Genomic DNA, 21,517 nt, shown 5'->3' with positions numbered 1-21,517 from the left:
CCACCAATACAAACGTTAGGTCCATCTCTTTGCTTGTGGAACGCACAGCCCATATTAACATATATTTACACATATACATCTCTTCTGACCCTTTTAAAACTTTTCCAGGTGTGTGAACTCAAAAAACAGAAAGTTAAGACGGTAAAAACCTGACTACACCTCACAGACAGTGATGTTGGTTATATTGTAGTTTGAAGTGGCGGGACAGGGTGGGGAGGGGGTGCGCTCCAGCTGCGTCCCTCTGTGTCGCCGCGATGAGCATGAGAAGGATCAATGGTGAGGCTGCAAAAAGGGGGGAAGGAGACAAGCGTCTGTGTCGTCTCTGTCCCAGTGTAAAAATCAATGGAGGGCGAGTAACCTTTACCACTCCATTCTGGCGGGGAAACTTTTGAGCGGGAGTGTGCGTTTAGACTGTCTCATTGTGTGTTTGAGTGCAGATATGTTATACTTGGACGTGCGTCCCCTGGGTCTGCAGGCTCTGCACGCTGGACAAAATCTTCTTCTGGTGGCCGGCCAGAGACACACCCATCTTAGACAGCTCACTACAATTGAGACAGAAGACTTTTAGTGATGACATTATCATCATTTAACCACCATTCTTTACTACTTTAGTAGTCTGATGACGCTACCTGACACTGATGTAAATGATTGAGTCCAAGCTGACGTATCCAGCACTGGAAAAGCTGTCCTTATACTGGCCCATCTTGATGGCCTCCAACCACTCGTCCACTGTGCTCACACTGAACTCTGGGGTGGAGGGGTCGTCGCTGCTGGGGACAAAGCACATCAACCATTACAACTCAGTATAGCTTTGACCCCACAAGTGGCTAAATGAGGAAGACGAGACATTGGAGTTTCAGGATATTCCACAGCTGCCTCTCACTGACCATACTGAGCTGTTGGCCAGCTCCCGGAGACTGGCTGGGTTTCTTATAAGCTTGTCCAGGATGGTGACAATCTGTCCAAACTTTGGCCTGTCGCTGCGTCCCTTCTCCCAGCAGTCCAACATGAGCTGGTGGAGCACTACCGGACAGTCCATGGGTGCGGGAAGACGGTAGCCCTCTTCTATTGCTTTGATCACCTACAGGGAAGAAAAGGGGTGAAAAGTCATCGTTAATACAGGATGAGGACACAGACAGGGACATTATGGGACAAAGTCTGGCACTCACGTCCTGGTTGGACATCTCCCAGTAGGGCCTCTCTCCATATGAAATCACCTCCCACATGACGATGCCGTAACTCCACACGTCGCTTGCAGAGGTGAACTTCCTGTAGGCGATAGCCTCCGGCGCCGTCCACCTGATGGGGATCTTCCCTCCCTGTGAGACGGTTAAGGACACGGTCACTTTTTTGCGGTGAAAACGTTTTTGCTCTACTGTAACGCTTTAAATATTAAGATTGTTCTATTAGTAGGTTTCTGCTTGAGCACTGCAATTAATCAATATGAAGAGTAGAAGTGACAGAACAAATTAAAAGACGGAGGATGTGGAAAGAGAGAGGAAGAGAGAGAGGGGGACAGAGAGAGAGAGAGAGAGAGAGAGAGAGAGAGAGAGAGGTTCTGGTGCAGTGTTGCCATCTAGAACAGGTCATGTGGGATTAAACGCTAATTTAAGGAAAACAACACTCGTCTGAGGTCGACTCGTGCTTCCGTGTTTATTCTTTCCCCATTTCTTTCCTCCTTTCTGATTAGATTTATTTCCCTCCTCTTCCTCTTTCTCTCCCTCCTCCACTCCTCTGACTGCCTTTGTTGTTGACGCGCAGATCAAAAGGTTTTCTATACACAACCAATAGGCGACTCTCACATGTCGTACCTCTATAGGGCTTGACACAGCTTTTTAACATGCAGCAGCTGCCTCTGCACCTCCCAACACACACACACACACACACACACACACACACACACACACACACACACACACACACACACACACACACACACACACACTCTCTGCTTGGTCAAAGTCAAATAAAAGACAAAGCTGCCAAGTCACTAGTCTCTTTACTTCCCCCACCCTGTCCAACACACCCTCTAGTTTCCACTTTACTGCCATCATTGCATCTCTTTCTCTCTCTCTCTCTCTCTGTTCCCTTGCCCAACCTCCTTCTTTGTTTGATACAGCGCCTTCTCTCTGTCCCCTCCACATCTTTCTCTGCTGTTTCTCTCTGTCTCTCTTTCTTGCTCTCTCTCGCTCTCTCTCTCTCCTCTCGTGCCTGCAGGCCTCCATCTAGGTCTCCCGACATCAAGAGTGGTGCTCGCCTGATTGCAATAGAGCAGTCACTGGCTGATACACTCCTCCCAGGGCAATGCTAATACCATATTAAAAATAACATCCCCAATACTTCCCATGAATATGAATAATACAATCTCCTTGTGGGCATTTTAGATGAGTTACTCCACCATGGATTAATTCACTGACGTTTGAGTTTCTTCACTGCCTCTGTTCTCTGTGCCGATGTTCCCAAAGAGTTTCTTTCATTTCATTTCATACCAGCGAAACTATTAAAAATTCAGAAATATCAGCAGATGCATTTAATCTATTCATGCAACATTCTGCTTTTCATTTGCTGTTTGCGTCTGTTTGTGTTTGTGTTTTTCAGAGGCTAGGGTCAGTGAGGTGGATGATAATTATTAATGAAAACATCTATTCATGTCAGCTGCAGTCTGGAAGTGTGTGTCTCACCCTTGTGGTGTACGCGGCCTCAGGGTCGTCCTCCAGCACCCGACTCAGGCCGAAGTCGGACACCTTGCACACCAGGTTGCTGTTGACCAGGATGTTCCGAGCTGCCAGGTCTCTGTGAATGTAGCTCATGTCGGAGAGGTACTTCATGCCAGAGGCGATGCCGCGCAGCATGCCGACAAGCTGGATCACCGTGAACTGGCCGTCGTGTTTCTGCAAAGGAGAGAGAGAGACGAGGAGAGAAGGAAAATTAGTAGATGATAATGCAGAGGAATTGGTGGGGGTGATGATGAAGGTAAGGGATCGGGTCCTTCAACCTCGGCTGGAAAGCGAGGTGGAGGCACGAAACGGTACTTCTTAAGTGTTCCGTCTGAGCCCCCCCTGGTTGAGCCTCTTTGACCTCCCAGTGGAGGGCGGCAACAAAAGGTGAATTGCTCCCAGGGATCAATGATGACAAAATTCTTCGCGAAATCTGCGGCGTGTCAGTTCTGATCGGGCTAACAGAACTGTCCCTGGCTGAGTGTCCAAGATCGGCTGGCTGGATTAGTAGCAAGTGTCTTTGGTGAGCCAGCTGGAGGTTGTTGATCGATGACGGCCCACTTCACCTTTCTATGCCAATTATGTCTGCCCTGGGCCAATGGTTCTCGTTTAAAACTCCATCTCCGTCTGTCCTCAGTGTCTTTCTCTCTCTCTCCAACCGAGGGAACTCTGTGTTACTTGTTACTTTGATTCAGTCCCTCGCTACCTATCCATCTTCCTTCATCTTTCTGCATCTGCCCCCCCCCCCACACACACACACACACACACACACACACACACACACCCGCACTCCCACCTCCACCTCTTCCTCCTCTCTTTCCCTCAGCAGCTGGTGGAGTAAGTTAATTAGCTGGCGGTTTTGTGAGATGCTGATTGATTGGACTGTCTAACAAACCTACAGACTTCCTCTATCAATCTGCCGACCACACCGCATTGCCCGGAAAAGGAGGGAGGGAGAGAGAGACAGGGGAGAGAGAGAGAGGAGACGGGCGTAGGGCAGAGGTTAGACAAGGAGATGATAGAGACGGATGAGAGAGGTGAGGAGGCCAAGCAGTTGGAAAACGACGGTTGGAGGCGAATTTGGCTAAAACGAACGAGCAGAATTTGAATAAAGAGTAATGGACAAGATGAGAGAGAAAGACAGAGACAGAGAGAGAGGGTTGGGAGAGATAGAGAGAGAGAGAGAGAGAGAGAGAGAGAGAGAGAGAGAGAGAGAGAGAGAGAGAGAGAGAGAGAAAGGGGGGGAGAGTATCCCTGATGGAATACTGGTTTTGTTATTCCTGAGGGAGGGCAGCCTAATAAATGACCGGCATAATTAAAGACACATATGGCTGCTTGGAGCACGGATGAGCTGTTAAAACTATAAAACCCAATCAGTAATTTTATAGCCTTTTTGCGGCACTGAGGACACTCTTTATGCCCCTCATTACAATACATAATACACAACATGCATGAGTGTGTGTGTGTTTCGTTTGGCTATTTTTATCTGCCAGATTTCATTTTTACTTCAGCCTGATTGGTCTCCCTGTCGAGATGTGGCCCATCATCACGGAACGTAATAGCTGTGGAACAGTGCAGTGATTTTCCCCTGGCTGACAAACAAGTCTGCATATGAATTAGAGGGAATTTCAATGTAAGACACACAAACGTGCGCACACACAGTCTATTTGTCTTGGTGGCGTACAGAAGCTCCAATCCCGCGCTCTCCCCAACTGAATCACATCGCGTTCACTGCACGTTGTATTTGGCACGAGCAGGATCCATAGATTACAGTTAGCAAATCTTACAACATTACATCCTTGTTATTACTTCTGCATCTGCCATTAGGTGATTAGCAACATCTGAGCTCATATAACAGAATCTGTGGAAAAACAGATTAAGATCTGGCTTTGAAAATGAGGATTTGTATCTTTCTGGCATTTCTTAGAGGACGACTTGAAGAATTAATTATCTAAAAAACAGAGCTTCACTGTGCTATTAAGGATTGAGTGACAGGCTCTTTAAGCATTGATTTGAATAACAAAGCAAATGTCACAGATAGCGGCTCCACTTATCACCTGGAGTGTGTTCCTGCTTCTCCAACTGGGTTCCAGCTCTGGGCAAGATGGAGACCACAGTATTCGGTCAGTATCATTCACATTCTGATTCAAGTTTGTTTCCATGGCCTAGATTTAACTCCACTCTTCCCTCCGTATACCAACTCCACTTTCAAAGCCCTGATCTCTCTGATCCGCATGATAAATGATTCTGTAAGGCCCCAAAACTTCATCATATGCCGCTCAGTAGAGAATCAGGGGTGAAAAAAAACACTTGCAGTTGCTGTTAAAAACGCGGAGGAAATTTTAATAAATTTGCCGTAATTTGCATTGACTTAGAAGTGCTGGTAATTACTGTGTTTTCTTATCTGCTCAAATGTTGCACGCAAAGCAATACACCTTATTTGTTTTATTGCAGTCTGCTGTTTTTTGCTGTTCAGAAATACAGACTGGGTGTATTTCATCATGTGGAGAAATAAGTTATTGTCAGGTGGGGAGCCAGCAGGTACGCTTCTCCTCTTCGTCCTCATTTATTGTTCTCCACCAGCTAAAGCACATTGAGGTGTTTGTAAACAGTCACTACCTTCAGCAAGTTTTATTTCGCACCTGCTTTTTGCAAATGCAACACATGTTTCAGCCTGTCGCTGTCAAAATAGAGATTTCTTGCCGCTTTTCCATTCAACAAATTCCACCGCTTTAACTTGAAGATGTGCTGCTTTTTATCTTGAAAACTGTCGCATGTGTGATCTTCGGCTCCAAAGAAGAAGGTGAATGTTATGTAAGAATGTACCTGATCCACAGAGTGTGTAGCAGCAAAATGAGAAATGAAGCACATGTTTTCATTGTTCCTTTAGATTAGTTAACCTTGGAAAATGAAATAAAGCTTTTCTGCGCTGAATCCCTCAGAAAACCTTTGAGTGCAGCAGTTTTGGGGGAATGTTGGGGCTGCAGTTTTAAAGACTCCACACTCAACGACAAAGACATCAATGTTCTAATGGACCTTCTTGAGCTGATTCTTGGTGGATGTGAGGGCTGGGTTTCTCTGAGACTCACCTTGAGGAACGTGTCCAGAGATCCGTTCTCCATGAACTCTGTGATGATCATCACGGGTTTGCCTGCAGAGAGGTACAACGACAATGGCCTTGTTAGACAGGCAGAAGACACACACACAGTATGAAGAGATGAGGATGGAGAGGGAGTCCACAGCTGCGGCCGGCCTTTCTCTCCGTCTGTCTCTCTGGGGGGAGAGCGCTGCGTGTCGTCATCAGTCACACTGACAGCGTCTAATCAGCCCTCTCCATAAACGGCAGGAGAAAATTAGAATGGACCAATCTTACAGAATACTTTTGTGTGTGTGTGTGTGTGTGTGTGGGTGAGGGGGGCTCTGGAGATCTCATGAATACTAATCAGCCTCAAGGGGAAGGGGGTTGTGCTGGGATCGGTGTGCACCTGCACCTGTGTGTGTGTGTGTGTGTGTGTGTGTGTGTGTGTGTGTGTGTGTGTGTGTGTGTGTGTCATGATGAAGGAGTGGTTGACTGACAGGCAGTGTGCACTATGGTCCCCTGCATGCCATCTGTAGGGGCTTACAAATGACTAACAAAGCACCTACAATCGCATGTTACACACACAGACTCATGCACACACACAACAGTTGTCTCCCAAGTCTCGCCCCCCAATGACCACTTCCAACTGCTAAGCTTTGCCATACAAATGATGCTGTGTGAATGCGTGTGTGGTTTGTAACACACACATGGACTATGTCGGTTATGATGAATAGGTCACATTTCTCCTACCAGAGAGAGAAGTGGGATGAAATGAACAAAAAGCTAATATAAAATAATACAAAGTTTACAGGAAAGACATGTATTGGGAAAAATGAAGAGAGAGGAGAGGAGAGGAGAGGAGAGGAGAGAAGAGGAGAGGAGAAGAGAGGAGAGGAGGAGATGTGGGGTCTTGTCATGCAGAGGCAGGAACAACACCACTGAGGCCTACAGTGAGATAGCAGGTAAAGACAGCAATACATCACCTTAAATGAAATCACTATCTCACACACACACACACACACACACACACACTGGCCAGGTCTCTGGTGGTGGGGTCGTCTTTGACAGTAACATTAGTCTCACGGATAAAAGTGAAAGAGAATTGGATTTTCTTCTGCTAGGGTGAGGACTGCTGGTTACATTTATCTCCGCACAGGGCCTGTACTGTGTGTGTGTGTGTGTGTGTGTGTGTGTGTATGAGAGGGGGAGAGAGAGAGGGAGAGAGATACAGAGTGGTTTCAGGGCATGACAAGCAGGGAAGGACAATTCTGTGATGACCACCCGACAGCTCAGGTCAGAAGTAGGGAATACGTGTGTGTGTGTGTGTGTGTGAAGAGCTTAAACACACATAGGGACTGATGCTGATTTGAAGGGCGTCTCGCTCTTTACTACCGTCAATCCACCTTAGCAGTGTCCGCGTGTGTGTGTACGTGTATGTGCGTGTGTGAGGCGGCGAGCATGGATGGCCAATTGCGTTTAAGATTAAACGCCCTGTATGTGTGAGTAAGTATGTGTTATTTTCTGTGTGCCTGTGTGAATCCACACAGAACAGAGGGGCGTACACACACACACACACACACACACACACACACACACACACACACACACACACACACACGTCTTAATACCATATTCTATAACATCGTTAGCCATGAAATGGAAAAGAGACATAAATATATAAATAAATATCTCTGAAAACCAATTATGTGTTTCAATGTGAGGCTTTCTGTGTGTGTGTGTGTGTGTGTGTGTGTGTGTGTGTGTGTGTGTGTGTGTGTGTGTGTGTGTGCGCGCGCTTCTGTGTCCCTTGTGAGTGTGTGTGTGTGTGTGTGTAAGACTGTGGTATGACTGAAGGACATTACCTACAGGCCTGGTCAGAAGAGAAACACAATGAAACACATCTATCCCAGTGTGTCTGGATAGAACACCATCATGTGAGCATGCCGCACGCACGCCGAACGCACGCACGCACGCACGCACGCACGCATGCACCACGCACACACGCACGCTCTTCTCCTTGTACACCAACGACTGCACCTCCAGTCAACAGTCATCGCAGACTACACCACCCTCATTGGACTCATCTCTGATGGGGGACGAGTCCGCCTAGAGACGGGAGATTGACTCTCTGGTGAATTGGTGCAGGCAGAACAAGCTGGAGCTTAATGCTCTGAAAACAAAGGAGATGCCTGTGGATTTCCGACTGAACGCAGCCCCACCCGCCCCCATCATTCTGTGTGACTCACCAGTTGACACTGTGGAGTCTTTTCGATTCCTGGGATCCATCATATCCCAGGACCTCAAGTTGGAGCTCAATATCAGCTCCCTCACCAAAAAGGCCCAGCAGAGGATGTTCTTCCTGCAGCAGCTGAAGAAGTTCAGCCTGCCAAAGACAATGATGGTGCACTTCTACTCTGCCATTATTGAGTCCATCCTTACCTCCTCCATCACCATCTGGTTCGCTGCAGCCACTGCAAAGGACAAGAGCAGGCTGCAGCGTATCACCCGCTGGGCAGAGAAGTTGATCTGCTGCAATCTGCCCTCCCTCCAGGACCTGTACGCCTCCCGGACCCTGAGGCAGGCAGGCAAGATTTTGGCCGACCCCTCCCACCCTGGACACAAACTGTTTATATCCCTCCCGTCTGGCAGGAGGCTGAGGTCCATTAGGAACCGAACCTCACGCCACAAATCCAGCTTCTTCCCTTCTGCAGTGGGCCTCATCAACAAGGCCCGGGTCTGCCACTGACCACATAATTGACCACATAATTACCTTAGCAACTTGCACGTTTAATTTAATTTTAATTAGTTTATTTATTTAATTTCATGTGTTTTTCAATTTAATGTAATTTCTTTGCACAGTTGTTGTGTTATATGTTTTATATGTTGATCGCACCAATCACCAGAAAAATATTCTCTTAAGTGTAAAATTAATTGGCAATAAAAGCTATTCTGATTCTGATTCTGATTCTGATTCTATTGTGTGGACGTTTGTTATCTTGCATGCAGTCTTGCGCAGTTTTTTTGCACTAGAGGTGATTCTTTCGTTTCATTCTCCACTGTACTGTAACTGTTGCACAGTAATTTCCCTTGGGTTAATAAACTTTTATCTTATCTTATCGTATGTAGAATGTGTGTTGAATCCAGGTAGAGCTTGCAGCGAAATAGATCTGAGAGGAGTTTGCTCGCTTTTCATCATCAGCCATGACGACAAAGTGGGGCTCGGTTTTTGCCTCCCCGCTATGCTGCTGCTGGGTGTGTGTGTGCGAAGTGAAAGAGACTGTATCAATCAGTGAAATCACATTATGAGTGGTTGTTTCTTTGTTGGGTATGTGTGTGTGTGTAGTGTAAATGAAAGCGATAGAGACCATATATATCTGGACAATCACATTACCAGTGGCTTGTGTGTGTGCGTACCAGTGGGCTGCTGCATTACCACAATATTGAATGAGCCGCTCCAAGGTACAAATGAGAAAATGAAATAACTGCTGTATTGATTAATATTTAAGGGCTGAACTAAATGATACAATGCTTTTAACATGGGACAGATCTTGTGTTCTGGGTAGCGCTTGCGCGGGTGTGCAGAGACAGAAACTCAATAACCTTATCTCCTCTCCTCTCTTCACCTCTTCCTCCCCCTTGTCGCATGCTCATCTCCTCTCATTTCCTCGCGTTTGTCTGCTCCCCTCTTGTTCGTCTGCCCTCTTTTCCCTCTAATCTTCCCGCAAATTTTCCCTGTCGCTCTCATTTGTTCTCCAGCGTCATTCTCCCTCATTTCCTCCCTCTCCTATCCTACACCTCCATCCATCCTCTCCTCTCCTACACCCTGCACCCTCCTTGTCACCTTTTCCCTACCTCCCCCCTCTCGCCTCTCTTCCTCGTACATCTTCGCAGTCCAATCTCTCCCCCTGATCTGCATACATATTCAAAAACCTGAATTATTTCAAACACACTGACTGGAAACACTGAAACACTCATTGTTCTGCACAAAGAGACATGTGGTTTGCTAATCACTAGTTTCTTCAAACAGAAGCCTGTCCGGAAAAGAAAAGTACACAAGCGCACACGTGCATGTGTGTGGGGGTTACCATTTCCACCTTTGCCGCTTTTATGCGTTGAGGACTGTGGGCAGATGCGATGGCGCTCTGTAATTAAGGGTTTTCCAAATGAGCCGATTGTCGCTGCAGTTGTAAAACACATAAAGAACTGGTGGGAAAAATGAGCGATGTGGAAGATGAAGGTGAGATAACGAAATGGAAGGATGGATGAGCAGTGGGAGGGAAGGAGAGAGGGCAGACAGTTGCACTTTGCTGATGTGGCGCAGACACAGATAGAGAAAAGAAAAGGTCTATTTTCTCTCTCTTTTCCCGCATGTAGCACACTCATTAGCATGACAATACCAACAATCAGGTGACAGACAGCGGAGTAGGTTATTAGAGTGCTACACGGCAGGGGCGGGAAGGCTTATGAGGTTTTTACACAGTGACGGAGATGGAGAGAGAGGAAGTAAGAGGGAAAGGGAGCGAGCGAGAGAGAGAGAGAGAATTTATATGCAAAGTGCAAAAATGTGGAATATCAAAATAAATTCCAGCATAATCAGTAGTACTTCTGTTATTGCCACAAGTACTATTTAATTCATGCAACTGCTGTTACCACTGCAACTATATACAGTAAATGAAGCAAAATGCATGCAGATGGGATTAATATTAGATAGATATTATTAGATATTAGATAGAGAGAGGAAGTGTGAAAGTCAAGCAACTGTTTTAACTGGTCAAGAATCAAAGTGTCAACATGCATGTGATCATATGAGAGAGAGAATCTGCTCCTTTCCCTCACACCATTACTACTCCTGCTCCTCCTCTAACCTCTGCAAACCAACATGACATCATCTGACAAGCCCCGAGGCCCGGAGCAAGGAGGGTCAGCTTGCCTGATTAGGACGAGGGCAGTGTGAAGGGACCAGCTGGTGACGCGTAAAAAGGCCTGGAGGAATTACTGACCCATCTCAACTCTCACCCCCTTCTTTCTTTTCTTCATTTATTCAGTCATACAGGAGTGATGCATCACACATCTCTGTGAATACATGCACTGAGTTCTTCCTAGATCAAACATGTTTTTTATATCAGAGTGTATCAGGGTGGGGGCCTTTCCATTGTTCTACTGTTAACCCAGGCTACCTTAGTAACCATGTCACAGTGACCTGCCAAGACATAATGTCGCTTCCTCTCTGATGAGTGAATGATTCTGGTAAAACAATCATGCCAAGAAAAAACGGTGTACTTCCTTTCTAATAATGATCACTTACATAATAATAAGTGAATGCCAAGGACATAAGGATCACTTACATAATAATAATAATAATGCCATGGATATAGTACATTTTCTCCCACACGTCACGACACGTGCACACAAACACATGAGCACACACACTGGGCTGTGACCTATGAAATGACCACACCACTCGGGAGATTTGATTCTGAGGGGCTCTATCAGTTTCTCAATGTGGCATGAAGACAGGTGAGTAAAGAGACACAAAGGGAAAAAAGCAGACAAGCGCTCATTGCATCCTCCTACACACACACACACACCTATGTATATATACATCGAAGAGAAAAGTGAGGCAATCATTACTGCTGTCATGAAACTAAGTTGGATGTCAATCCCAAATTCTGCTATTGTACCATTAAATCTGTCAAAAGCGGTATTCTCCATCTCAAAACTATTGTCAGTTATGCCTGAAAGTAATTCTCATATTTTCAATTGCAATAGTGTGGAGTTTGTCTCTGCAACTGACAGGAAAATGCCATAATTACACATCTGCCTGAATGCCAAGGAAAAAAAGAAACAAAAACCGCATTCAATTTACTGTAATACAAACAAAGTGCCTTAATCCAGTGGTTCCCAAAGTGGGGGGCGCTTCCCCTAGGGGGCAACGCAGGGCTACTGCAGGGGGGGCCACGGCGTGGGATCAGAAGAGGAGCGACATGAATAAGTACTGTCTCAGGTATGTGAATGAGCCCTCCCCCCCAGCTAGTCAGACCGATTAACCGTCCCGTAGTTTTATATCGTATCTCCCACCCCTTCAGAGTGAGATCCGTCCGTTATTGTTTTATATCGCCCCCCGTGGGCAGAAACAGAGATTTCTCTACAGCTTCAGTTCTGTGCTTCACAGAGACCTGGCTCGGCCGTTTAACGCCTGGCTCCTTAGTTATTGTCCACGGTGACTTTAACAAAGGTAATCGCAGCCATGAACTCCCAAAATACAGACAGTTCAAAGAAGTCCTTCCCTTGGTCCAACAACGGTGGCCAATAGTAGCGGGGAAGGCTGGTTGAATTTCCAGACTTCGGCAATTTGAAATTATTGTTATTGTTGTAATTTAATGATCTCGTTTATCTGACTTCATAAGATAAAGTATTCTTATCGATTGATTCTGTAAATAGATGCGCCAATTGTCTGTTCAGAATGAAAAGTTTTAGTTTCGGATCATTCTAGTGTGGGAATTCGGGATTAATTTAGTATTGATTATACGCTCTTATTTACTTTAAGATTATGTTATTCGTTCCCGAGAATACTTACATCTCCCAACAATACATTACCGGCTGGATAAACAATACTCTCATGCATCCTGGTGAAGTTTGGGTGCGAGGAGCCGAATAGCGAAATATTCCCATAAATTCGACTTTGTCCCCATTACGTCGGGCACAAACGTGTCTAGTAAGCCATATTCGTCATATTCCTTAACTAGCTCAGATGTTTTAACTAAGCGTGATCAATTAAGCCATATGTTGTACTTAACTCAGTTTAATTCACATTACCATTCACGCGTGTTAAACAAGGTTTAGTCGTCAGAGACGTGGGTCCGTAACTGTCATGAGAAACGTGTTTAAACATATTCTTATCGATTGAGAGGCCGTTTTTGGCGAGCTTTATTCTTATCAAATCTCTTACTCACCAAATCAGTGGCGTGGTGCGCGTAAAGTTCTCCAAATCCAGTTTATTAATTCTATTTTCTTTTCAGTGTCCTGTTTTCGCCCTGGTTGGTAAAGCACCCCGAAAAGTCCTTGCAGTTTTAAGACACGGAAATGCAGGTGTCCCGAAATGCCGAAGTCATAACACAAATGGTTATCCGAGGTAAATCAAAGTTTAACAATCATCAATTTATTTAACATTTGAAGGTTTGAAAGTCTCCGAATTAAACAAATATCACTAGTCATTAACAGTTGAATTCCCATCACAAAGTAAACCAGAATCTCAATATACTTTTCGTCTATTTCCCGAAGCAATAAGCAGTTAACGCAACATTACTACATGGGACCTCCTATAATGGAATGGACCCAAAAGTCCATATTTTTGGGTTCTTCTATTAACCGTAGACCCACATATGCTGCGCGTTCTGCGTTCCCACCTCAAGTGGGAGCTCAACATCAGCTCCCTCACCAAAAAGGCCCAGCAGAGGATATTGTTCCTGCAGCAGCTGAAGAAGTTCAGCCTGCCGAAGACAATGATGGTGCACTTCTACTCTGCCATCATTGAGTCAATCCTCACCTCCTCTATCACCATCTGGTTCGCCGCAACCACTGCCAAAGACAAGGGCAGGCTGCAGCGTATCATCCGCTGCGCAGAAAAGATGATCGGCTGCAACCTGCCGTCCCTCCAGCACCTGTATACCTCCTGGACCTTGAGGCGGGCAGGCAAGATCTTGGCAGGCCCGTCCCACCCTGGACACAAACTGTTTGCAACCCTGGCAGGAGGCTGAGGTCCATCAGGACCAAAACCTCACGCCACAAATTCAGCTTCTTCCCTTCTGCAGTGGGCCTCATCAACAAGGCCCGGGTCTTCCACTGACCACATAATTACCTTAGCAACTTGCACGTTTAATCTTATTTAAATTGGTTAAATTTTTTCATAACATTTTTTGCACAGTTGTTTTATATATTGATCGCACCTCAACTCCTTCCTGTGTTAGTAAGTGTAAACTTAGTTGGCAATAAAGCTATTCTGATTCTGATTCTTAACCCTGTGAATCAAAGGTCACGGCACACATCAACAAGAGAGAGAGAAAGAACTACAGAGGAAGAGGAGGTGAAGAGGGATTGGGCGGGGTCTCACACTTAATGTGCAAGCAGCTGAATATTCATGACCATAAAAACACATCCAATTAACTTGAATGAAAATGAATTATTAATATTCATGACAAAAGTCAATGCATATGCATTTGCTCTTTTGTTTTCGGGCCTGAGTGCCACCGAGCGCCTGTGTGTAAGAGATGAAGGAGTAGGGTGGGGGGGCGAAGGAGGAGGTTTATTCGACTGCCAGCGTGTTTACAATTCTGTCTCTTTACATCTTACAGCTCCTTCTTCTGTCGCTGGTTGTGGTGCGCGATGAGGTGTCAGACCAGAAAGGGAAGAACAGAGCAGAGAAGAAGAAGAAGAAGAGGGAGAAGGAGAAGGCTCGAGTAGGAGAGGGAAGGCGCGGTGAGCCAGCCGTGATTGACTGTGTGAGAGAGCGACCCTAGAGGGAAAACAAAGAAATGGACAGAGATTGAATGAGAAGATTAGATGGACACTGACTGAAAGAGAGCAAGAGCAGCAGCCGGGGATATAGGAGGAGAGAATGAGAAGATAAGAAAGAGAGAGAGTGAGAGGGCGAGTGATTAAGAGAGGGAGAGAGAGAGGCCTAGAGATAACACATCAGCAATCTTGTTGAACCAGGCCTGTGTGTGTGTGTGTGTGTGTGTGTGTGTGTGTGTGTATCTCACCTACACGGACAGACACACTCCCTCTAATTGCCTAACACAATCATGCCAAGTCAACAAGCGGGTGAAATCGGATGCTCCCCCGTTCCTGCGCGTCAGCCATGTGTTTCTGTGGCAACCGAGTTTTTATCTGATCCACTGTCAAACCTTATTTAAAACTGCGACAGATCTGCTATGTCTCTTAGTTGACGGTAAGACAGACACTTCCTGTTCTTCACTTACATTTGGTGACAACGCCCTCCAGCCTGATGATGTTGGGATGGTCAAACTGGCCCATGATGGAGGCCTCAGACAGGAAGTCTCTCCTCTGTTTGTCCGAGTATCCTGCTTTCAGGCTCTTGATGGCGACGTAGATCTCCCTCTTTCCCTGGACGCGCAGCCGTCCACTGCACACCTCCCCAAACTCTCCTACACACACGCACACACACATTTATGCAAAAAGGAAACACAAATGTTTGCCATGTGTCAGGTATTGATTTAAGACAGGGGTTGCCAACACGACGCTCGTGAGCTACCGGTAGCTTGCCAAGCGTTTCTGAGTAGCTCGCCGAAAGGTTCAAAGAATACGTACATTTGACAACACATCATCACTCGGTAAAATTTCTATCCAATCAAATTCAGACATCCCGCCTCCTTTTGTCATAAAACGATTATAAACCAATCAGCTGTCAGTCCAACAAATGACGCTGCTGTCAAGTAACATTCGGCTAGCAAGCGCACGCCGGATTTGAGGATGACCGCCCCGAAAACAGCCCCGATAAAAGGCAACAAAAAATACAATTTTCCTGAGGAACTAACAAAAATTACGAATGGGAATGACAAGTGTGTGTGTGTCTCATTTGCGGTGCGAACGCGTCTGTGGAGCGCCACTTCACCAAAGTCCACAGCAACTTCTAACGGGACTTTCGGGCTGCTAGCGGGGCGTCATGTGTCGTTAGGGAACGAGCCGGCTCAATGACCGGCCCTCTTAGGTGGACGATGGGAGCAGGCTCCCGTCCGAGAGCCGTTTTTATTTATTTATTAATACAGGACAGAATGATAGGATGGTCTCGGTCTGCAGTGCGCAAAAAGATGAGTGACAGCTGTAAAAAAAATAAAAAAGAAGCAGCATTGGGATGCATTTTAACAATTGTGACAACATAAAGGCAGAATGCAGAATTTGCAGAATTAAGCCGTCAAGTCGAGCAGGGTCCACAAAAAACCTTCACAGACATGAGAACTGTGCATCCAACAGTCCAATTGGAAGAAAAAAAGGCAGGCTAGCGTGCATGCTAGTGCTGTCAGTGCTTCCACAACTGTTTGGATTTAGAAGCTCCACCCAGGCTCTCAATCCAGTGTATGTTCTTCCAAATAGGAAAACACTCCAAATTGTACTACAGAGGACGTGCTTCACTGCAAGAACATTGCAAAACTATTTTAATTCCTCATGAAAACAGTACCACAATCTCTGTCATCTCACTAAACATCAGAACAGACTGAATGCATGTGAAGTACAGATATTATGGGAAATACAGGGAATTCCCTGAATTACAGGGAATGTGAGGGGAGGTTGTGACAGTGATATGTGGACAGATAAATGTGAAATATGAAAGGTATAGTATTAGTTAAATAGTAAAATAAGTAATAATATTGTTTTGTTTTTTACAAGATTAATATGATGTGAATTCATTAGTGTGAGCTTGACACTGAAAATGTATACAGAAAAAAAGAAGCTCATGTTGCTGAATTGAAGTGCATTTTGATACAAAATGTGAGTGTTGGATATCAACATTTTGTAAATGTTCACACAAAAGACGCTTATTCAGCTGGTTTGGGTGAAGAATCAGCCATGTGGATAAATGTTCTGAATAATGTAAAACATGAGTAGCTCACGGACACTTTTATTTTGTCGAAGTAGCTCTCAGAGACAAAAAGGTTGGAGACCCCTGATTTAAGATGTATGACTTTCTCTCTCTTATAATCCGAAATATTCAGTTAACAATACACACCGGCTCCGATGACTCTCTCTATGCGGATGTTTGAAGCATCGATCTCTTTGGCGAAATCCCTGACAGCCTGATTGGGGTCCTCGTAAGTGTGTGGATGGATGTAGGTCCTACTGCCTGGAAGCTTGACTGTGGGAGAGAAAGAGAATTATTAAAGATAAATGGACTGACTGTGCCTCCTGAGCACACTGGAGGAAAAGTGTACTTTAAGAGTTGTTGGAGCCTGGTCGGGCAATATGATACTGCAGGGGGCGCTGTGCTCACCGGCCCGACTGGAGGTTGAATTTCCCCGTTAGAGAATTAACTGAGATGAAGATGTGTGTATGAAATTGAACACGGGTGTTTCGCACACCCCGACATATACAGTAATTACACACCAAGCGTGTTGTGATAAATCGTGTTAAACTGACTCATAGCTTTAACAGGAACCCATAATGTGCTGCCAGGAATGGTTTGTGAAATTAGGTGTGAAAGAATGGAGTTTATTTGGCAAGGAGTGGCTTTTGGACTTCTGTTCTCTAACTAGTTTAGGCACAAACGTTTAATGTGTGTGTGTGTACCTCGGCCATGCTGGAACTGCATCTTCTCTTCATCAGGGTCCTGCTTGGCTTTGATGTATCCACAGTGCCTGAAACACAACGTACATCTGGATTATCATGCTGTATACAAGCCTACATAGTGTTTACGCCACATAAAGATATAACACACACACAGACATTCACACAGTAAAGCTTTTTTGTAGTTCACACTTGCTCAGTTGGTTGTTAGTGAACCCCTTTGATTAAAAAACACACTCAAATTTCATTGCAATTTAGTAAGATCAACTGTTTTATCTTTAAACTGCAGTATGTAAACAAATTCATCCATTCCAAGTCAGGTCAACTTGAATTGTGTATCTTCTCTCAGCTGTTATGTGTGTGTGTGTAACTGTAATGGATGTGTGTGTGTGTGTGTAACAAAGACATCCCTAGACAGGATCAGTGTATTAAGCACTCTCCTTTACTGCTCTACGGGCCCCTCTAGGCATTGACCACTGCCTCTACCCAGAGCGCGTTGGGGGTCATATGATCAATAAGCATATATTGACGGTTTGATCATGCTGGAGTCCCGCTGTCCAGCTGTGAGGACGTCTCAAACCAGTCTGTGTGTGTGTGTGTGCGTGTGTGTGTGTGTGTGTGTGTGTGTGTGTGTGTGTGTGTGTGTGTGTGTGTGTGTGTGTGTGTGTGTGTGTGTGTGTGTGTGTGTGTGTGTGTGTTGAAGAGATCGGGTGTCATATGTTTGTATCCATGTATTGTCTCTCCGCTTTGCTGGGCCTTAGCCTCAAACAGTCTTTAACGGCCCTAATCACACAAAACCCTGTCTGCGTGATTTACCGCTCTTTCAAATTCAGCACAACCATTTTAGGCCAAAAACATAAAATGTAACACGCAGTTCCATCTAACGAGGTGCTTAACGAGACATAAATGTAACACCGCCTCCCCTGTCCTCTCCTCTCCTCTCCTCTCCTCTCCTCTCCTCTTCTCTCCTCTCTGCTCTCCTCAACCTGCTTCAGGGCTCCATTGCCCCAAAAAAGGTGAAGCTTCGCTGTCATCTAATCCAATCAACCAGCCTCCCTCTCCGTCTCTCTGTGCGAGCGGAGAAAGGAAAGGAAGCTGTACGGGCGGCGCTCAGCTTTCTCCAGACCAGCGAGCTCGCCTGTTCACCGCCAGATTACATCGATTCAGGGCCACGAGCCAAGAGTAACTGAAAATGTGTTACACGTGCAAAAGGATATTACACGTAGAAAAACAGAAGTGAGAGAGAGAGAGAGGAATATTGGCAGAGAGGAGACCAAACGGACTTGTAATGTGGAATGAGGAATAATGAGAAATAGAGAAAGACAGAGCTTTGTGAGGCTTAGTGAATCTATCTCATTAGGCGTTTAAACCTCATGTTGATTTTATACAGCTGAACGCACGAGGTAACCCAGACTTTGTTCGGCTGTGTTGGGAATACACACACATGATGCCGGGCTGAGGTTAGGGGGCGGGTGGGGTGTCTGAAAGAGGGAGGCCTCACCTGTTTATCAGCTGAGCTCAAACCGGCAGGGACTATCATTACCCCTTGACACGCCCACACAGCCCTGGGGCATGTGTTAAGAACATATGGGGAATGGGGACACGAGTCACACCTCTGCTCCCACTGTGTAGCCCCCACGGGAGACACACACACACACACACATCAAAACCTGCGCTTCAAACAGTCCTCCATCAACGTCATAGATGTATTGCGGTGTTAGTGTTAATATGTGTGTGGGTGTCGCTACGGGTGCGTGGCTGCATTTTGTGCGCGCAGGGTGTGTGTGTGTACGTCTGATGGGAAAGGAACACATTTCCATAGTAATTACAGTGCAACTAATTTCTCCTCTCCAGTTATGAGTGTCATGAATCATTAGCGCCACAGTCTTAAACGTGGCACAAAACCTGACATGGCTATGGCTTCTGTTTTCCCCTGACAGCTGTCTTTTGTGCGTGCGTGCGTGCGTGCGTGCGTGCGTGCGTGCGTGCGTGCGTGCGTGCGTGCGTGCGTGCGTGCGTGTGTTTTCGAAATAGATATCTTATTGAATAGCTTAAACCTGAATCTGACCTGCATTACAGCCATGGAATGTCCTGGAAATGAATGTTGGTTAGACAAGGTGGAATTACGGTTTCATAATTTCCAGCAAAAACATGCTTAGACTTTTGAGCAGGAACAAGCGGTGACATGAGGTCGTCTTGATGCAAAGCTAAAACTTTGCCGCAAGCTGCTGCTTCATGCTGCGGTGCTGCAGTGTAAAGTTGCCAAGATCACTGTGGGAGAAATCATTGTTCCATTTACTCCCAGCATTATACCCTGCTGCACACATATAGAAATATAACAAAAACACACAGACACAGACATGCTCTTGGCACAGGCACACACACAATATGAGAAAAACACACATGCAGTATAAGCATCTCTCTCTCTCTCTCTCTCTGTGTTCCACTCCAATGACGACAACCACATACTCCACATTTGCATATCAATTAACTTTTTAATATAATACTCTGACATTCGAGACCCATTTGTCATTCTGCGAGCGAGCTCCCACCTTTGTAGAACTCAATCCATATATTATTATGGCTGTTGGCCCTCCCCCACTTTCTCCCTCTCTCATCTTTTCCTCCCATTGTGTCCCTTGCTGCCCATCTCTTTCGGGTGAAATTCAAGTTTTTCTTAATTGTTTCCCACAATGAAGATTTTAAAGAATATTCTGATAACACACATGTCCTCTTTAGTCCTTCGTGTGTCCATCCTCCAACAAACCCCCTCTCTTCCTTTGTGTTTGTGTTGTTTTTTGATAGAAAGGGTGTACACTGGGAGCTGAAAAGGAACGCAGAAAGCTAGTGAGAGAAGGAGATGGACAAAAGAGAGTGCTGACAGGCAAGAACACACAACAGGGGTCCAACGCGGCATACTTACTAACAAGCAATCAGATGGAGGGGAAGAGTGAGCAAAGAAGGGGAGGCAGTGGAACATAGAGAGGGGGCGGTGCAGTATTCGAGCTGTAAAAATAGGGAATGAGCATATGTGAAGGCGAGAAGAGGAGTTATTGAAGAGACGAGGTAGAGCGGAGGAAGAATGTGTGTGAGTGTGAGGTGAGTAAGGAGGGGAGGTAGGAAGCTTTTCAACAGGGACATCAAGGGAGACAAACAGGCACAAAAAAAATCTGATTGAGACATGAGATACATCCAGAGCTTGAGCAGCAACGACAGTGGAATGACAAAGTGCAACAACACAAGCCCATTTTCCCCTGAAGAAAGGAGAAAGAGAATGGAGGAGAGGAGGAGGAGATGAGTGTCGGTCAACATTATATGTAAGTAGGTGGGAGAAAGTAAGAAGCAGAGGAATTCTCCTCTTTTCCCATGCTAGACTTAGCGGTTATAAATCAATCCCTGTAGAGCTACTACACATCCTATTAGGTCCACAAAAAACACGCCATGTTTCTGTCTAGTTCCACTGCGGTTTTGAAAATTACTATAAAGATACTAACTACCATAAATATAATAATAATTAATATTCTATTCCTCATCTGATATAAAATCAAGCAGACCATTAAATTAATGGGAAAACAGGTGATCTACGTCTCTGTGCTGCTGAGTCTATATCACTTTTTTACAGTGTGTTTGCTAGTGTGTTTTGCTTTTGAGAAGATCTTGTTACTGATTTTTGTTACTTGTGTCCAGCACATACGACCCAGACGTGGACCAAAATGTTTTATAAAAGTCTGGCGGGAGTCCATTTCACGTTGCCATGCAGAGAGCATGGTGTAGGTTGAGGAGAATCAAACGGTTGTTCAGGTCATCATTCGTAGATGCCAGAACCTGTGCAAAGTCCAGAAGAACCTCTACCAACCTCTACCATCTATGATAACTGGGAGGCAGTAGCTCAGTGAGTAGGGCGTCCGCTTGGGAACCGGAAGGTCGTTGGTTCGAGACCCTGCTGAGGTGCCCCTGAGCACCGAACCCCTAATTGCTCCCCCCTCTGTGATGGGTGGTAATGTAATGTAAGTGGCTTTGGATAAAAGCGTCTGCCAAATGATTGTAATGTAACGTAATGTAATACCTCCCTGTTCATTTACACAGTCAGTGAAGCTTATCACGCCGTTCCCCGTGTTCCGCTGGGACTCTCGGACTGATTCCCGCATACAGGCAGAAACTCAAACTGTGTAAACCTGTTTTAGGACCAGTGTGGCTCTGGATAACCTTCAGGCGTGCTTTGTACTGACTGGGACGTTTACAGGTCGAACACTGTCAGCCTGGACGAGTACACAGAGGCTGTGATGTCATACATCAGCTTCTGTGAGGACAGCTGTGTACCAACACGCACCACAGTGAGCTTAACAACGACAAACCCTGGTTCACAGGAAAACTCATGAAGCTCTGGCGGCAGAAAGAGCAGGCATTTAGCAGCAGGGACAGA

General features: G+C 45.7%; 1 protein-coding gene across 1 annotated transcript in view; it reads right to left on the bottom strand.

Annotated features, from left to right (window-relative positions):
- Positions 1-442: 442 nt before the first annotated feature.
- LOC142994173 (ephrin type-A receptor 3-like) overlaps positions 443-21,517 on the bottom strand; it is a 75,321-nt gene continuing 54,246 nt past the window's right edge. Inside the window, exons 11-19 of the mRNA XM_076144891.1 lie at positions 17,098-17,165; positions 16,541-16,666; positions 14,775-14,960; positions 5,807-5,868; positions 2,682-2,891; positions 1,170-1,319; positions 888-1,081; positions 630-770; positions 443-542 (exon numbers count right to left, since the gene is read on the bottom strand). Of these exons, the coding sequence (XP_076001006.1) occupies positions 443-542; positions 630-770; positions 888-1,081; positions 1,170-1,319; positions 2,682-2,891; positions 5,807-5,868; positions 14,775-14,960; positions 16,541-16,666; positions 17,098-17,165 (1,237 nt within the window). The remainder of the gene's footprint in view (positions 543-629; positions 771-887; positions 1,082-1,169; positions 1,320-2,681; positions 2,892-5,806; positions 5,869-14,774; positions 14,961-16,540; positions 16,667-17,097; positions 17,166-21,517) is intronic.

Source organism: Genypterus blacodes, unplaced genomic scaffold (assembly GCF_046128005.1).
Source record: "Genypterus blacodes isolate CSIRO-AG114 ecotype Tasmania unplaced genomic scaffold, CSIRO-AGI_Gbla_v1 ptg000029l_1, whole genome shotgun sequence".
Taxonomy (NCBI): Eukaryota; Metazoa; Chordata; class Actinopteri; order Ophidiiformes; family Ophidiidae; genus Genypterus; species Genypterus blacodes.
This window is presented reverse-complemented; position numbering and strand designations above follow the sequence as displayed.